The sequence below is a fragment of the Melospiza melodia genome, chromosome 10 (genome assembly GCF_035770615.1).
Source record: "Melospiza melodia melodia isolate bMelMel2 chromosome 10, bMelMel2.pri, whole genome shotgun sequence".
In the NCBI taxonomy this organism is placed as follows: Eukaryota; Metazoa; Chordata; class Aves; order Passeriformes; family Passerellidae; genus Melospiza; species Melospiza melodia.
Window position 1 is genome coordinate 21,318,135 of NC_086203.1, and position 16,721 is coordinate 21,334,855.

At 47.9% G+C, this 16,721-nt stretch overlaps 1 protein-coding gene across 2 annotated transcripts; it reads right to left on the minus strand.

The window, feature by feature from the left end:
* Positions 1-1,316: 1,316 nt before the first annotated feature.
* Positions 1,317-14,694, minus strand: KLF15 (KLF transcription factor 15). 2 transcript variants are annotated; one of them, XM_063164792.1, is made up of 3 exons: positions 14,539-14,694; positions 9,083-10,193; positions 1,317-3,357 (listed from the first exon to the last, which is right to left on the minus strand). In XM_063164792.1, the coding sequence occupies exons 2-3, from the start codon at positions 10,126-10,128 to the stop codon at positions 3,189-3,191; spliced, it is 1,215 nt and encodes a 404-aa protein (XP_063020862.1). In that variant the 5' UTR covers positions 10,129-10,193; positions 14,539-14,694; the 3' UTR covers positions 1,317-3,188. The 2 variants fall into 2 exon arrangements, with proteins under 2 accessions (XP_063020862.1, XP_063020861.1); XM_063164791.1 differs by lacking the exon at positions 14,539-14,694 and adding an exon at positions 11,521-12,079.
* Between the last annotated feature and the right edge of the window lie 2,027 nt (positions 14,695-16,721).

A 16,721-nucleotide genomic window follows, 5' to 3' on the forward strand; every position in this document is an offset into this window, starting at 1 on the left:
CCAAAGGCCTTCAGGGTGAATTGCCCAACTTTACAGCAATATCAGAACTCCAGGTGAGATGGGGAAGAGACTGAGATGCTGGTTATAAAAAAGCAGCTGGTTTAATGGATGAAGTGGATAGGGTGAGAACAGAAGGGAATTGCAGATCCTCTTGGTGCAGGCTTGCTAATTAAAACTTAAAACCACTGTCCTGAGCACTCTGGTCTTCAAGCTACACCTCAGGAGGTAACAACAACCTGGATTGCACAGAACTTAGTCTGCCTCATCCCTTGGTCCTCTTGCCACACTCAAAAGGATTCTCTGGGAAAAATAATCTGGGGTCTGGAGAGCCCTGGCTCATCAGCTGGCACTTTTTGGTGGCTGTTCTTCAGGGAGAGACTTCAATCCCTCAGTGCCTGTTAGTGTCACAATGATTCTTGCTGGGAGAAGATCAGGACCCACTGCACCATTGCTCCCATGGAGACTCAGAAGTGACTTTAACACCAGTCATGTTCCTGCTTTCTTCTTCCAGCAGAGGCCAAAGCAAGCAGAAGCACAGTGCAAGGCATGTCCCAGCTTGCAGGTCACGAGAGCATGGTGTTCATGCCCCTGTTGTTACAAATGGAAGCAATGGCTTTTGCAGAACAGGGCGTCTTCTCCTCAGGCCTGAGGCAATCCTTCCTAGCACAGCTCCTTCACATCTCTCTGCCAGGTGTGGGATTTGTAGCAGAGCCAACTGAGGTGCCCTGGCACCAAGACCATCATGCTGGGCCTTCCTTTAACAATCTAATCCTGTGACTACTGGCCTCATTGCTTGCTCCTTCCATCCAGGGATCACACAAAGGCAAATTAAGTCCCACAGTACCATTGTCATGTGTTATTATCCCCCTTTTACAAGAAAGGGACGTGCAGAACAGGCAATGGAGTCCTTTGTCTTGGGTCACACAGTGCGTCACCGTCAGTCTGAAGCAGACCTTGAAGCCCTTCCTCCTCCACACTAATCACTAAAGCTGGAATTCCTTCAAAGCCTGCTTGCTCTACCTCATTAACCACCGTTTTACTGCACCTGTAGAGCTGTTCCAGAGCAGTCAGGAGCCATGGAAGGCGTTTGTGTCCCAGCGTGGCTGCCAGGCAAGGCGTGAGGGCTCCAGTGAAGAGAGACAACTCAGACATCTCACGCCTTCCAAGAACTTTCTGAGATGAGAAAAACTGAGGAAAACTTCAGAACTGATCCATCCTCTCCCTGTTACACAGCACCTGAAAAGTTACGTCCAGGTGAATCAAAATTTCAGAGCTGGCTATAAAGGAAATTAATGAATAATAATTTCAAGGAGGGATTTAAAATTTCCATTTTCATTTTATTGTCAAAGTAAATATATTTTTATGAAGAACAAAAGAAAATATACAGAATTGTAACTTATGTACACTGGCTTTATAGGTATTTTTGTTTCCAATTTACACAAATTTGATACGTTATTAAAAGATATTTTATATAGATACGCATCTATGTACAGTTTTATTTACATACATTCATAGGATGTGATATAAACCAGTCAATAGATGATAGTTCATTTATATTAATTTCTAGAGGACAAAAGGAATGCATTCACTTTAGCCAGACCTGCTGCTCTCACACAGCATGGGCTCCTGCTCTGCCTAGCTCTAGGATCACACTTTCCTCCTTCCCATTTTGCCAACAGAAAAGACAAACAGATGCCGTCTGCGAATGGAAAGGAAATGCAACATCCATTGTAAAATCATCCCTAATTACTGAATCCTATTTTCTTCTAAAGCTTCGTACAATCGCCAGAGTTCAAAAGGAAAAACAAAACAAGAAGAAACACAAATAAAATCACTTGCCTGCTACCATCTGATTATTTGCTTAAATTCCCTTCTTAGCCAGCTATCACACAAATTTGTTTCTTTTGGCTGCTGTTCTCACCCATGTGCCCACCCCAGCTGCACGGAGCTCTGACATGGCTGTTGGGAGGAAGAGGATTGGCACTGAGGATCACTCCCAGACCTCGGGCTCACAGCACTGTCCCACCAGCTCGGGGTTCCCTCCACTCTCTCTGGGCACAGGCACATCCTGCAGACCCTGCCTGCACACAGACACTGAGCTCCAGCCAGCCAGGCCCTGACTCTCAGTGGGTGTGGGGATGCTGTGATGGTGAGCCCAGTGCTCACCAGGCACCCCCAGGGCTGGGGCTCTGCTTTCTCACCCCAGGTCACACGAGAGGGCAGGGGCAGAGACAGAACAGAGCTCAGAGGCTCTCACAAACACCTTTGTGCTGCCTCGTGGGCAGACAACAGCTCTTCTGCTAAAGGCAGTGGATGCTACAAACCAGCCTCAAAGGAAAGCAGTGTCCTTTGGAGCCTGGGCATCCTTGCACCCCTCGGCAGCACGGGACAGAAGCACACACACAGTTCCAGAGGCTTCACTCCAAGCCATTCCATCCAGCCTGAGCTTCTGGATTTGCTTGGGATGTGTCTTTCCTTAAATATATATATATATATGTATGTATGTATGAATATGTATACATAAATATTTATATATAACCTAGCCAAGGGAAAGGTAAATGTGAGCTGGGAAAATCAGAGATGCATGGAGGCACATTCCAGTGCTCTCCAAGCCCTGTCTCCCCCTATCCCCAACTCCCACTGTTCCTCCTCCTATGGCCAGCCCCTACAAATCCTTGGCTCAGGCGACCCAAAAACAAAGGAGTTGTTTTCATTTCAAAAGGAATTTGCTGTTTCCAAACTGGACAAATAGACCAGCTTAATAAAAACTCACAATGAGTGGCCTGTACATGAGCAAAGCCCTCAGGAATGCCAGGGCTATAATTAACTAGCAGCAAGCAACTTTTACATTTTCCTGTGCAGCAGAAAACAGCTAAAAATAAAACACTATAATTTCCAAAAGAAGCAGCAGCAAAGGAGAGACAGATAGAAGGAAAGGAAAATAATATCCTTAAAAGAAAACAAAAAAAAAAAAAAAAAAAAGGAAGAAGCGCCCCGCTCCCCTGACCCAAAAAGAGCTTCATTCTCCAATCATCTTTGAAGGACATGGGGGCACTCAAACACGGTGGTATCAAGTAACAGCATGGACTGTTCTGTGGAGACAAATAAATTATCCCTAGGAAGGTGGTGGTGAGCAAAGTGCTGTGGTGGCTCTGGGCACGGCCGGCGGGCAGGCAGGGCAGGAGCCGTCAGTTCACGGCGCGCACGGAGCGGCTGCTGCGCGGGAACCGGTGCACCTTGACGTGCTTGGACAAGTGGTCGCTGCGAGCAAACTTCTTCTCACACACTGGACACTGGTAGGGCTTCACCCCCGAGTGGGAGCGCCTGTGCCGGGACAGCTCGTCTGACCTGGAGAACCTGCAAGAGAGGAGAGGCCTCGTCAGAGAAATGGGGGTTTGGTGTGCCAAGTGTCGCACAGCGAGGTAAAAAACATCCCCCCAGGTCACAGGGAGACTCCAGGAGGTGAAAGGGACACACAGCAGGGCTGGGCTGGTCCCAGCAATGATGGAAACACAAAGCTACCAGCCCTGGACTCACAGCAATGCACAGAGGCAGCATTGGTACCAGCCTTGTCCTGGACCCCACGGCATGGGTACAGCTTGACAAAAACAGTGCTGCTCTCCATCCCCCTGCAGTCCCCTCCAAAGCCACCCCCACCATCTCTGTCCTGCAAATCCAAGCACAGACTCCTCAAGCAGAAATAACCACCACTGTCCTGCAGGTGAGGTCTGTTTCAAGCTCCCACTAAAACAAGCACACCCCCTAAGTGCACCCAGTTTGAGAGGGATTCGAGATAAATCCAGCCAGAGCTACCCAGAAACAACATGACTTATTTAGATCCAGATGAAAAATTGGCTTCTATGTGTGCTCCTGCAGGCTAAATAAAGAGCCATTAATAGCACCAGAGATGCTCTGCATCCCAACAGCTGAAATTCAGGTGGGCCCCAATGGCCATTTGCATAGTTATTTGCATAGTTAGCATGGGTAAATTAAATCAAGAATGAGCCTTTAATTACCAAAACTGTATTCCATAATCCTTTGAAATTTAGATATTTTCCACCTTCTCTCCAGAGAAAAATCCAAAATAGCCACCACGAATCCCACAGGCTTTATGGAACCCAAATGAGCTGATCCTTTGGCCTTAAGAGCAGGGCTGGCTCTATTTCCACTTTGGACATGACTAGGAGACAGAGGGTTAATTAACAATGTCACACTAAAACAGCCCTGTCCAGATGGGTACAAAAAATTTGCTGCCTGACAAAGGGCAATTAAGGGTTTTGTTGCCAGAGCAGTAACAAAGAGCAGCATAGAAAGAGAGCTTGCAAGAAATGGTATCAGCTGTTTATTTACAATAAATAAGTGAAGTCATGGGCACTAGCTGAACAAACCAGGGAAAGAACATGTAGAAAAATGTGCCCTTCTGGAGCAAAATATCACATCACCAACAGAGCGAATTCGCTATTTTTATGAAAGGGAGAAACCAGGACTGCTGGGCTCCTATGAATAAATCCCTCATGCAAGAAAAGTAAGTTTCCACATAAAGGTTTTAATTAGCTCTGATCTCCCGCCAACAGTTGAGGACCATGGCATAGGCACTGGGAAAGCTGGTAATGGTTTCCTCCGTTGCTGCAGCTCTTCAGACTGGTCATGCTCCCCAAAGAGCACTCAGCCCCTGGAAAACTGATCCAGGCACTCACCATGGGTAAGGTATGGTGTGGGCATCTCTCCCTGGGGCATTTCTAAGGGAGATTCTTTCACCTGTTCACTTGCTTTTCTTCCTTTCCTTGCTCTGGTATCCTCATGGTGAAAGAGTCAAATTCTCCGTGATAAAGAGGCAGCTGTTATGGAACTGTCCACCTGAAGGGCCATGACAGAAGTTTCTCTCCACACCTTCTAACTGCATGTTTGCTTTCTCTAACACCCCTGGTCCTTTCAGCCACAGCTTCCCAAAACCACATTCTGGACCCAGGAGCAGCAGGGTCAGGGATTTCCCCCAAGTCCTAAGCAGTGAGCTAGTCCCAGGGCCAGATCCCTGTAGGGATGCTCTGGTAGGGCTATGGGTGAGTGGGCCTGGAGAGTGTAGGATGCTGCCTGTGCAGACTGAGTGTTGGACAAGGAACAGAGCTGTGCCACATCCAGGGAAAAGAGCAAAAGCACTTTTGCAAAGAGCCATCCTCTTGTATACAGACCTCAAAGAAGCAAAACCAGATGTGTCTGGGTTGTCCTGTCCTATGTCCTTGGCCATTAAGGTCACCATCTGGAACAGAAGTGCAGTAGCACTTGGCTAATCCTGCACAAGAGCCTCACAAGTGCATTTTGAGGGGAATTGCACGGACGGTGGGGGAGAAAGAGGCACATGTCAGGATTGAGCTTGGATGAGTTCATCCGATAAAAATACACTCTGCCTCATAACCATGTCCTTAGCTGAAGAGGCAGGAATGTTGCAACACTGTTCCCCAGCAGTGACGGAAAGATCAACTTACAGAGCCCACAGAAATAAACCTCAAGCTGTCTGTGTGTTTACAAAAAAACAACGCAAAGGTTAGGACGAGGAAGCTGGGAGGATCTGGCGGTCTGGCTCTGCAGTGAAATATCTGCAACACACTCTGGCACTGGGATCAACCCAAAGAAAGTGAAAATAATCCACTGTGGAATGCAAAATTCAAAAGGAAAAAAAAAAAAAAAAAAAAAAAAGGAAGCCCCAAGGAATACCTCACTATTCTGTCACTGCCATTTCCAGAAGGATTCCTCCTTCAAAAGACAAGTGAAGGGATCTGGGAAATCCCACAGCAACAAAAAGAGCCTTCTTCATCCTTCTATCTGGCAGGACCCCAAGGGACTGTAACTACATCTTTCACTTGAAGAAAAGTCCTAGAGCTCCCTGATGTGTAGGACATAACCTGCGTCTCCAAGACACATGGGGACATCCCTATGTGGCTCATGGGGCAAGAAAGGTCAATAGCTTCAGCCTGGTACTCCTGGTCCCTGCCATGGCCACCAGCCACTGAGGCCAACTCAGGCTGTACCTCTCCTCCACAGGGGAGTAAGCCTCTAGACAGATCCTTCCTGCCCATCCCCAGAGCTTTCCTGCACGGAACCAGCACAGCTCCTGAGCACCTGCCATCCCCTTGCACAGCAGCAGCAAGAAAAGCCAATGCAAGATGCCTGCCCTGCCCCATGTGTGGCACTGCCCAAGCACACTCTGGCCACATGTTAACAAGCCTTTAAACCCTCCCTGCCAAGCCAGGCAGAGCTTGTGGCCCCTGCTGTCACCAGCCAGAAGATGCAGTGGGGCATTTAAAGGCCATGGCCTCAGCCCCAGCCTTGCAGCAGCTGCAGCTTTGCACAGTGCTGTGCCAGGGAGGGAAGCAGGAGCTTCTCCTACCCTGTGCCATAACACAGCTGCTGCTCAGCTCTCTGGCCTGAGCAGTGCTAACCTGGGGTGCCAAAGGTAGGAGGTGGCACGACGCAGATCAGTGCCCTGACCCATCCCAGGGAGCACAAAGGGTCCCTGGCCACTGCCAGTGAGCGCCACTCTACAGACTGCCTAAAACAGCCCTGTGCCTAGGAAGGGCACAAGCAAGCAGGGCTCAGCCTCCATCAGGGAGGTGCTAGGGGTCTCCAGCCATCCTAAGGGCTTGCTGGGTACACACTCCAACCCTGGTGTATTTAAAACATCGTGTACAGAGAGCTTGAGGAACCTTTAACCCTCCCACTGAGCTCAGGCACTTTGTGCTAGGCAACACTCTGTTTTGGTTTTGAAATTACTGTCTCCAGTGAGATCAGCTCTTAAGTGTCTTCAGTGAAAAAATAAATACACAAGCACAAGAATGCAGGGAAAAAGGGGGAAAGCAGAGTCCAGCAGTGTTTTAGTGCTTAAATTCATTTGAGATTATGTAGACCTGGGAGCAAACAGAGTGGCCAGATGCAGTGGACTTAAGTCATGTGAGACTTAAGTCACAGTTCTCACTGAACTTCTGCAAAGGTAAACATGGTTTATTGATGAAAGGGAACTGGGTAATTCAATGCTCAGTTGGTTCTGGCCTTTGATGTGGAGCAGCATGCAGGGGATGTGCAGCAATCTCAGGCTGGTGCTAAGGATTGCTGTGAGCACAGGACGCCTCTCCTGCTGGCTATAAACTTCTCCTCTTGCAGCAGAGCCCTTCCAAAGTTTGGGGGTTTTGGGGATTGAGATTGCAGCCCAGGCTGTGAAATTCCACAAGACAAACAGCACAAGAGTTTGAAAAGCCCTTTGCAGCAGCTGTTTGTGGACAAGACACATGTTCTTCATTATGATTAATTCCTCCTTCCTGTTGGGCTCCTCTTTAAAAAGTTGTGGTGGCTGAAAGTTCAGGGTGCTCCAGACTGTGGGACCTGCACTTCTTTTGACCCTCCAGCCAAGGCAGCAAATCATTTGCCACATTTCGAGAAGAGAGGCACCTGTTGCAAATTTAATCAACCTTTATCACTTACTATTTTTCCTAAACGTTCCCCTTGGTTTTGTATCTTGGGGAACACCAGCTTTGTGATAAGACAGAGCTGGAGAAGGTCACCCACAGGCAATGCTTCAGGCTCCTGATCCTGAGCCACACCAGTCCCTGGGAGCGTTGGTACAAAGCTCAGTTTGGATTAGACAAACCCTCACTGCCACACACATTTGTCACAAAAAGGAGAGCTGTGCTCACATGCAAGAAAAGCCAGCATGACACCCACATCTGCTGCCTGTGCACACACACTCTGGCAGCCAAATAAAAAGCAGCAAGTACCTCCTGCAGGTTGGGAGCACCCAGCCCACAGTTTCTGGGACCAAACAGCTGAAAAATGCAGCTTTGGTGAGAGGGTACCCTGAGCAACAAACAGCCCACGAGAGGTGCCACCAGGACAAAAGGAGACAAATCACCACCAGTTTGTAGAGCCACCATAATCTGATCCCCCAGCCCTTCTGAGAAACAAACTTCAGCCTGGTCCAGCTGGAGAACAGAGGGTTCAGCTCCACTGTGACCTTTTCCCTCAAACCAATCCAGCCATCTCTAACTGCTGCATGTCTCACATACTTGCATTTTTACACAACATTCTCCTGTTACTTTTTACCTCATCTGTTGCCCATGATCACAACCCATTTTCTCATTAGACATTGCTCACTGAAGCTCTGCAGCACATTATTTGCAAGAAATTCAATTTAATTTAACACAAGGCAGTTAAGATTATATTTTCTCCCATCATCATTTGTGGTGCTGTACATTAGCACTTGCCAGCAGGCAAGCCAGTAATAAAGCCAACTGGAAAGAGGGAGGAAGGCACTTGTCAAAGCTTCCTTAAAATAAAAAGCTGATACTTTTAAAAAAGACTAAATTTTTTCAATTCATATTAAAAATAAAATAAAATGTTTTTAAAAATCCTTCTGCCAAACATTTTCTCAATCAAACCTGCAATCTTTCATTCAAGCAATCCTTAACTCCACCTCAGCCTTCTGGTTATGTTGTTACATCTGACAGCTTTTTTGCAACTTTGAGTGGCACCCACGCATTTTTCTGAATCAAGACAGAGAATAAAACTCAGAGTATGCCAGAGTGTCGCTGCCAGCATTTTAAGAAGGAGTGGGATGGAGTGCATTTTCTATGAAAATGCACAGAATACTGCTTTTAACCATACTTGCTTATCACAGCCTTTCACTGGCCACATTTAGTCCCACACAGGGCTGTGCACAGCAATTCTGCCCTAAACCATTCAGCTCACTCAGCCTCAGCTGGTGCTGCAACCACACCAATGCAAACACCAGGTCTTACCTGCGGTAACAAGCTTCACCTGACCCTCCAGAATGAAATACAGATTAAGATGGACTGCTTTTACTTGTTTTAAGACACTAAAGCTGCTGGTGCCAGCAGGTGAAGCTGTGCTATTTAATTTATCAGAACCCCTGCGTTACCAAACAGGAAGAAAAAAGGTCTTCATTGTCAAACCAACCAAACAAGTTCTGGCAACAGAAACAGTTTATAAATCAGAGTGCAAACCTACTTGCTCAGCAAGTGAGGTCAAGTGAGCAAGAAAGGGAAGGGGGACAGAGCTGGACCCCAATACTGACCTCCATCCACAGCCCGGCCACGTGCACGCAAAGGGCTTTTCTCCTGTGTGCCTCCTCAGGTGGGCTTTCAAATGGCTGCTTTTCGTGTACATCTTGGTGCAGCCAGGAAAAGAACATTTATGCATTTTAATGAGTTCAGCTGCAGGGTTCTTTTGAAATTTCTGACCCATGATGATTCCCGTCTGCCCCTGGATCATGCCCCCTGGCCCAATTGGCTTGGCGGCGATGGGGACGGGAGCAATGCGGACAAATTTAGAGGACAAGTTCAAATTGGACGACTGAACTATCTGAGGCACAAGGGCAAATGTCTGTCCTTGGATGTTGACAAGGAGCTGTGCAATTTTAATGTTCTCCTGTGCTGGTCCTTGGGACGTGGGGCTGGTGTTGGACTCCTGTTTGATCTGCACAGGCTGAATTTGGAGCATAACTGGTATTCCATTCTCCAGGGTCACTCCTCCATTTGAAGCTTGGCCACCTTCCGTTGAGCTAGTCAACTGCTCATTTTTACTCTCTTTTAAACTAGTACTGGGTAACATATGGTCTTTTTGCTGCAGCGAAGCAACAGAAACCTGGCTGCAAGCTCTCAAGTCCTTGGTCTCGCTTTTAGGTCTTTCTTTGAGCTCCAAGTCCATATTCTCCTCCAAAAATTCCTCAATCTCCTCAAGCGTGGGCTGAAATGGTCCTGAGTCTTCCATATCCACGGGAAATTCAGGCAACCTAAAGTACTCCTCTTTCACTATTGGCTGAAGTCTCCTTTTGTCCCACCATGATGCAGTGGTGGTGTTCCCCAAAGAAGCCTGGGACAATAAATAGTCTAAGATACTGTCCTGACTTTCTGCACTGGATGTGCTTCCATAGCTGGAGCTGAGGACCTGGGAGTCAGGGCTGGAACAAGAACAAAAGCTGGACGAGTCACTGTCATCTTCTGACAGGGGAGAGGGCAGCATTTGGTAGGACCTCACGCCAGCTGTCATGTCCCCAAAGTATCCAAGAGAAGACCTTGTTGATGAAAAGGATTCATCAGTAGGCAGCAAGTGATCCACCATTCCTGGATGATCTCTTAAGGATATCCAAACAGCATATACCAGGCAGCCAAAGTTCAGGTGAGAGCCTAAATGCAGGAAAAAACAAAACAGCAACAGTCAGAAGTTGGTTTAATAATTTATCTCCATGAACTGAAACGCATAAAGCCCTCTAGCCCACAGGAAAGTACAGAGCATCCAGCCTCCCTGGGTACACAGGCTGCTACAAGCTTTGATAGGTCTGCACCACCCCCTGAGGACTGTCAGGGCTGAAGCGTTTTGCAGGATTGCACCACATATTTGCAAAAGAATGCTGTCAGAAATCATTTCCCAACCGTGCTCCAGATTTACAGCTCCCTTATAGAATATTACCAGCAAGAGAAAATAAATAACAAGCTTTCACCTAGAGTGAAATCCAGAGCCAAAGAAGGGAATGGGAAAGAAAAAATAAAGTGTTGAAATTTTTACCACCAAAAAGAAACAAATAAAAAATGTTTATTGCTGGTGACCATAAAATGCAAATCCTTTTCCTATCTTGTAGCTTTCCACCAACCTTATTTTTAACTTCCTCAGTTCTACAAATATAGGCTGTTCAGCATAATGAAAGGATCAATCTGGCAGGAGCCAAAAATATTTACTGTGCTTCAGCATTTACTAGGTGGATTTTCCCCTCCAGATGTAATGAATCAGTGTGCCAACGTCATCATCACCTGCACTGTCCTTAATAAGGCTGGCACTGAGCTAATTGCCATGCCCTGCCTGCCAGCTGGTGGCTGCTTTCACTGCGCTCCTCTCTCTGCGCAGCAGGGGCTGAGCCCCGAGCCAGCTGCTGCACCGGGAGGGCTGCATGGCATCCCGGCCGGCAGCATCCCGCAAATCCCGGCTTCCGTGAGCCCCAATCCCGCTGCACACCATGAGCGGCATCCCAACCTGCAGGATCCTGGGTTCCATGAGCCCCAATCCCGCTGCACACCATGAGCGGCATCCCAACCTGCAGGATCCTGGGTTCCATGAGCCCTAATCCCGCTGCAAACCATGAGCAGCATCCCGCAAATCCCGGGTTCATGAGCCTTAATCCTGCTACAAACCATGAGCAGCATCCCAACCTGCAGCATCCCGCAAATCCCGGGTTCCGTGAGCCCATGAGCCCCAATCCCGCTACAAACCACGAGCAGCATCCCGCAAATCCCGGGTTCCATGAGCCCTAATCCCGCTACAAACCCACAAGAGCAAAAACCCCACCCGGGCCAGCACAGCCATCCTGGTGCCCACTTGACAGCCTCACTTGTCCCACACTTCACCATTTAAAACAAGCAAACTTCCTAGAAAGGCCACTGGGGAGGGGGAGGCAGGAGGGACATCTATGTATGATTTTATTCCCCACCTCTTTGAGGGAAAAGAACAGAAATTGCTTACGGATGGAGATTGTGCCCCTTAGAGAGCAAAGGCAGAGAGCTCAGGATGGAGCCAACACTGGCCCTCAGTCACTCGCTCAAGGTGACTGATTGGAAACAGAGCTGTACATGTGCATAATAAAACAACTCTTTCTGTGGAAGGTATGTGCAGTGCAGAGATAGCAGTCATTCGATCAGCCTATGAGCCAGTGTGTGTGTGTGAATTAGCAGGCATGTGACCCAGCGTGAAGGAAATGCCAGTCAATCTTGTTACACGCTGTCATTTTCCACAGGCTCTGCCGCTGCGGACGCTTTTCCATGAATAGTCAATAGCTCCCAGTTTTGTGCAGACGAGGGGATGGTTGTTACTGCTGTTGCAGAGCATCTTTGCTGCCTCCAAAATCTCCAAAATTTGCCCTGTCTTTCCTTCTCTGGAGAAAAATCAAAAGGTGTTTGTATGCTCAGTGCTGCAGTGAACACAAAGCGAGGTATTTTACACAACACCCTTAAAGAGCTCTGTCCCGTTGGCAACATCTATTAATATTTCCCAGGAAGGAGAGGGGGGAAGCCACATTTCTTAAAGACTTGTCTTCCTCCTTCACAGACACATGGAGGAAACAGGGACAGGTTGAAATAAAGACTAAAAGGAAGATTGCACATTTTCCTGGTCTGTGTCCCCCGTCAGTCAGCTGTGCCTCTGAACCAATAATGAAATACCTACATGTGCTGAACACGAGGAAGTTCAAACAGAGGTTAGTGGCTCTGTTTGGTGACCTTAGCCTATAATCATGTCCTATAGTAAAAGCAAAGAGTCAGAAGAACTGAACTATTTCTAACACACTTTTTTTTTTTACTCTCTATATTGCTGGAAAGCTCCCCCAGCAGAAGTCCCATAGCTGAGTTATTCCAGTTTTGAAACAGAAAGCACCATCTGCTTCTGACAAATTGGTATTGGCATCTGGTAAGAATTCACCCAAGCTGATTGTTTCTATCTTGCACCAAAAACTGGTGACTGCCTTGAGAAACACAGGGCAGAAAGGAAGACTTGCCCTCAGGTGGTTTCTGATTCTTCCTCTAATGTCTGTATTATTCCAGCCTAAACTTCTGAAGAATAGGGCTGTGAGGGAAATCTGGACTGCAACACGTGCTTTTCTAAGAAAAGCTGGCATGCTCTGCGTGCACCAAAAGCAGTTGGTGAACTTCTTGTTAAAAAAAAAAAAAACAACTTAAAATGTTCAAGATTTCTTTAAATGCTTGGAAGAGCTGGGAAGCCACTATCAAAATATCAATATATTTCCCTGGGAATAGAACTAAACTGCAATTTGAATTAGGACTTAAATGAGGGAGAAAAAAACCAATAATGAACCCCTAACAATTGCTGTGGCCCGGTTACCTCAGCAGAAAACAGCCAGCAGGCTTGCTTCCCATCTCTTTTGACAAGGAACAATGTCACTCGATGTAACCAGAGGCTTTTTAAGAGAGGACTGTCAGAGCCAAATAGATCCAGGCACATTACGGGCCAGTTCTGCTTTCTGTGTGCTCTCAAAACTTGCAGAACAGCCAAGAAGATTTTAGAGAATGCCTGGAATGCAGGATCGGGCCCTGGCTATATTTTTTTCCTAAAGGCCAGGCTAACAACCAAAATACTTTTATCCTTACTTTGCCTGAAGACACGGCCAAAAACAGAAGATTAGAAAACAAAACCAAAAAAAGCCGGGGCTATGAAGGCCATGAAAACTAATGATGCTGTTTCCACAACACACTTTTATCTCTAGGAACGCTGAAAACATGTTAGAAATGTAAGCACCTATAGTCCGACTGCAGTCACTGCAAATAGCTTCTCCTGGAGTGAAATACAGCAGCTGTTCAGCAGCACCACCGTCTCCAACTTTTTTTTACGAGTTCCCTGGGTTGTTATGATGTCCTTTCTGCCAAAAACATGTTGTTCTGTTTAAAACCTGACCATCTAATTGCCAGCTAAAAAAAAAAATAATGACAAAAAGCAAACCAGAGAAGACATATTTTGATGCAGAGCAACATTAAAATGTAAAGTGCTTGGAACTTGCTGAAACACGGGGATGTGTTTCCCAGCCTGTCATTTCTGGACAGTCAGCCCAGCACAATTGATCACACAGCATATATGACAGTCATTTCCTACATTTACTGCCACAGCTTTTTCTAGTTTAAGACTAATCTCTTCAGGGTTTTCTCTTGTTCTAAATCTGCTCAGGCTGACTTCTGCTCCACAGACAGAGCCATAAACAAGAAAAGGAAGCAGGCCCAGAGCTTCTAAGAAATTAAAAGAGAAATGCAAAGGAGGAGAAAAAAAATAATAAAAATAATAATAAAAAGAAGCCGTGAGCCAGGAGTAAACCCATTTGCTCTCATCTCCTCCGCAAGGTGGCTGTGCTGCTCCCCGGACACAGCGGGGTGATCAGGCTTGTTTTTCCCAAACCCGTCGCTCCTGGGAAGCTGCAGAAACATTCCCAAAGCGTTCTTCTCTGAAAACTGTCCCGCTGCAGCCCCAAACTTTGGCTTCCACAGGAGGAAACGTTTCACCTGCAGCGGGCACAGGCAGCGGCCCCGGCGGAGCGCACCCCGCAATAACGCTGGGCAGGGAAAGGGGTGCGGGACACACACACGGAATTGCCACTCCAGCACAGCACAGCCAGGCTTCCATGGCTGCAAAGCATGTTTGTTTGGGGTTTTTTTAATCGTGATTTTTTTGTTTGTTCCGTCTGTTGAGAGTTTCAAAAAATTATTTATGTATTGTTTATTCCTTCCATCCCTTTTCAGGAGGCTTTGGGGGGCCTCTCTCCCCTCGCAGCGTGGTCGCGACGATCGGGACTGAACGCCCCCCCTCTCTGCCTGTCACTCCGTGGCACGGCACCGCTGCAGCCCGCAAACAGCCCCCAGCCCTGGCCGGTGCCCCGGCGGGATGGAATTCCATCTGCCGGCAGCAGGGACACAGCCCCGGCCCCGCCGAGCCGCGGAGGCACCGCCGGCGGGACGCGGCCCCCGCGCCCACATCAGCCCTTACCTGAACTCCTCTGCGAGCCGGGGGGCAGCAAAGGCCACGGGCGACCAGAAGAACGCAACAACAACAACAACAACAACAACGAGAACGAGGTGGGGGAAAAAACCCAAACAACACAACCAAGCCACAAAAAAAAAAAAAAAAAAAAAAAAAAAAAAAAAAAAAAAAAAATTAGGGAAGAAAAAAAATTATAGAAATAATAATTTTAAAAAATGAAAAATTTTAAAAGGCACACACGCACAATAAACCCGCGGGAATAGACCCAAGCAAGCCCCGAGCAGCAGCCCGCGGAGGCAGGAGCGGCCGGGAGCGCGGAGCGGCGGCGGGAGGCGGGCGCAGCTCCCCCGGGAGGCGGGTGCGCGGCTGCGGAGCGCGGCCCCGCTCCCGTAGTACTATATCCCCCTCACATGACGGGAGCCCGGCCGCCGCGGGGGAGGCCGGGGAGAGGCTCGACCGCGTCCGCCGCCCCCATTGGCCCCGCGGCGGCGGGGGCCGGCCCGGGCCCGGCCTCAATGGGAGCCGCGCTCGGCCCCGGGGCGGTGCTGCGGGCCCCGGAGCGCCCGGAGGGGCCTGCCTCACGGGACGGGGGGAACGGGCTGAACTGAAACACGGGGGGCTGCGAGTCCGTGTGAGGGTGATGGAACACCGGAGCAGGTTGCTCGGAGAGCCAGTTGATGCTCCATCCCTGGAAATGCTCCGGGTCAGGTTGGATAGGACTCTGAGCAATTTGATCGGGTTGAAAATGTCACTGCTCCTTGCAGGGAGTTGGACTGGGTGGCCTGGTAATATCCCTTCCGACCCAAACCGCTGTGAGAGTCGGTAAGGGTGCAAGCCTCTGGACATCTGGAGATAAGAGAGTCCCTCGGGAGATGTGAGGAGCCCCATGCCCTCTCTCCTGCCCCACACCTGCCCCTTTCCTGCCTGGGGGTATTTCCACCATGCTGGATGTGTGTCCCACACACACACCCCATTGTTACTGCAGACATCACTAGTTCTTCATACAAACACACGTAATAATTTATGTATAGGTATATACATACACAAACACACTGTAGTTCTGCAATACTTGGTATGGATCAGGATCTATGCTCAGCTCCTGCAGAGGAAGCTCACAGTGGGGCCAGCTGCAGCAGCACTCAGTTTTGCTGCTCAATCAGTGGTTTTCCAAATGCAGTTTTCCCTTTTTCCAGATTTCCTGGGAAGGTGTAGCCTGGGATATAGAATGCAGTCCTGTGACAACAGGTCTGTGCACCCTTTTGTGAGGGCACATGGGACAGCACACCCTTCCTGCTCCCCACAGCAGGCCTCACTGTCCTGCAGGGAAAATGAAGTATTATTCTCATTTTATGGGGAAACAGAGGCACAGAGGCTCAAACAAAAGGTCTGTGGCAGAACCAAGATGCAATCTCATCTCTTTTCAAATCCAGCTCAATTTAAACTCACAAAAATATCCTCCATCTGCATTTCTTCAGAATTGCCAGTAACACATCCCACAGCCTGGCAAACATAAATCAGTCCCTTCGAAGGGGACATTCAGTCTCAACAAGTCCTGGCCAGGCAGCAGCACAGGGATGACCCTACAGGTGCTCCTTCATCCTGCTGGGGACCATCGAAGGAACTGGGGATGCTCACGGTTCTGCTCTCATGCACAGACCTCATTCTTCCTCTCCACATTGTCTCAATGAATAATGCATGAATACGTACTCATCAAAATCCTAGATACTATATTTGTACAAATACATCAGGGCCAAACTCTGCATTAGTGTAACTTCACTGACGTAAAAAGGATTACGTTGGTAAAAATGTGGGCCTTAAATATTTTTACCCAAAATAGATGTTTGGCAAACCTCGCTTTACTGCTTTTCTCAATTAAACCCCCTTTGTTTCCTGAGTAGGTGAAGTTTAGTGTGTTTTAGCAATGCAATGGACATTAAATTTAGATACAGCTAAAATCTAAGCCAACAAGGCTGGGCTTTAATAGAATTTGAACACGTACAAAATTCCCTTGTAATGTTTATCACATGAGAACAACCAAAAGTTGCAATCCTAATTTTATCATTACTATAACTTACCTAGGCACTGGGAGATGTTAGAGGTTTCTCTAACTTGCATTTTTCCACTTGCAAAAGGCAATGTCTTCATATTTTAGTCACAGTAGTTCTGAACTTTCTTTAAATTGCTAGAGA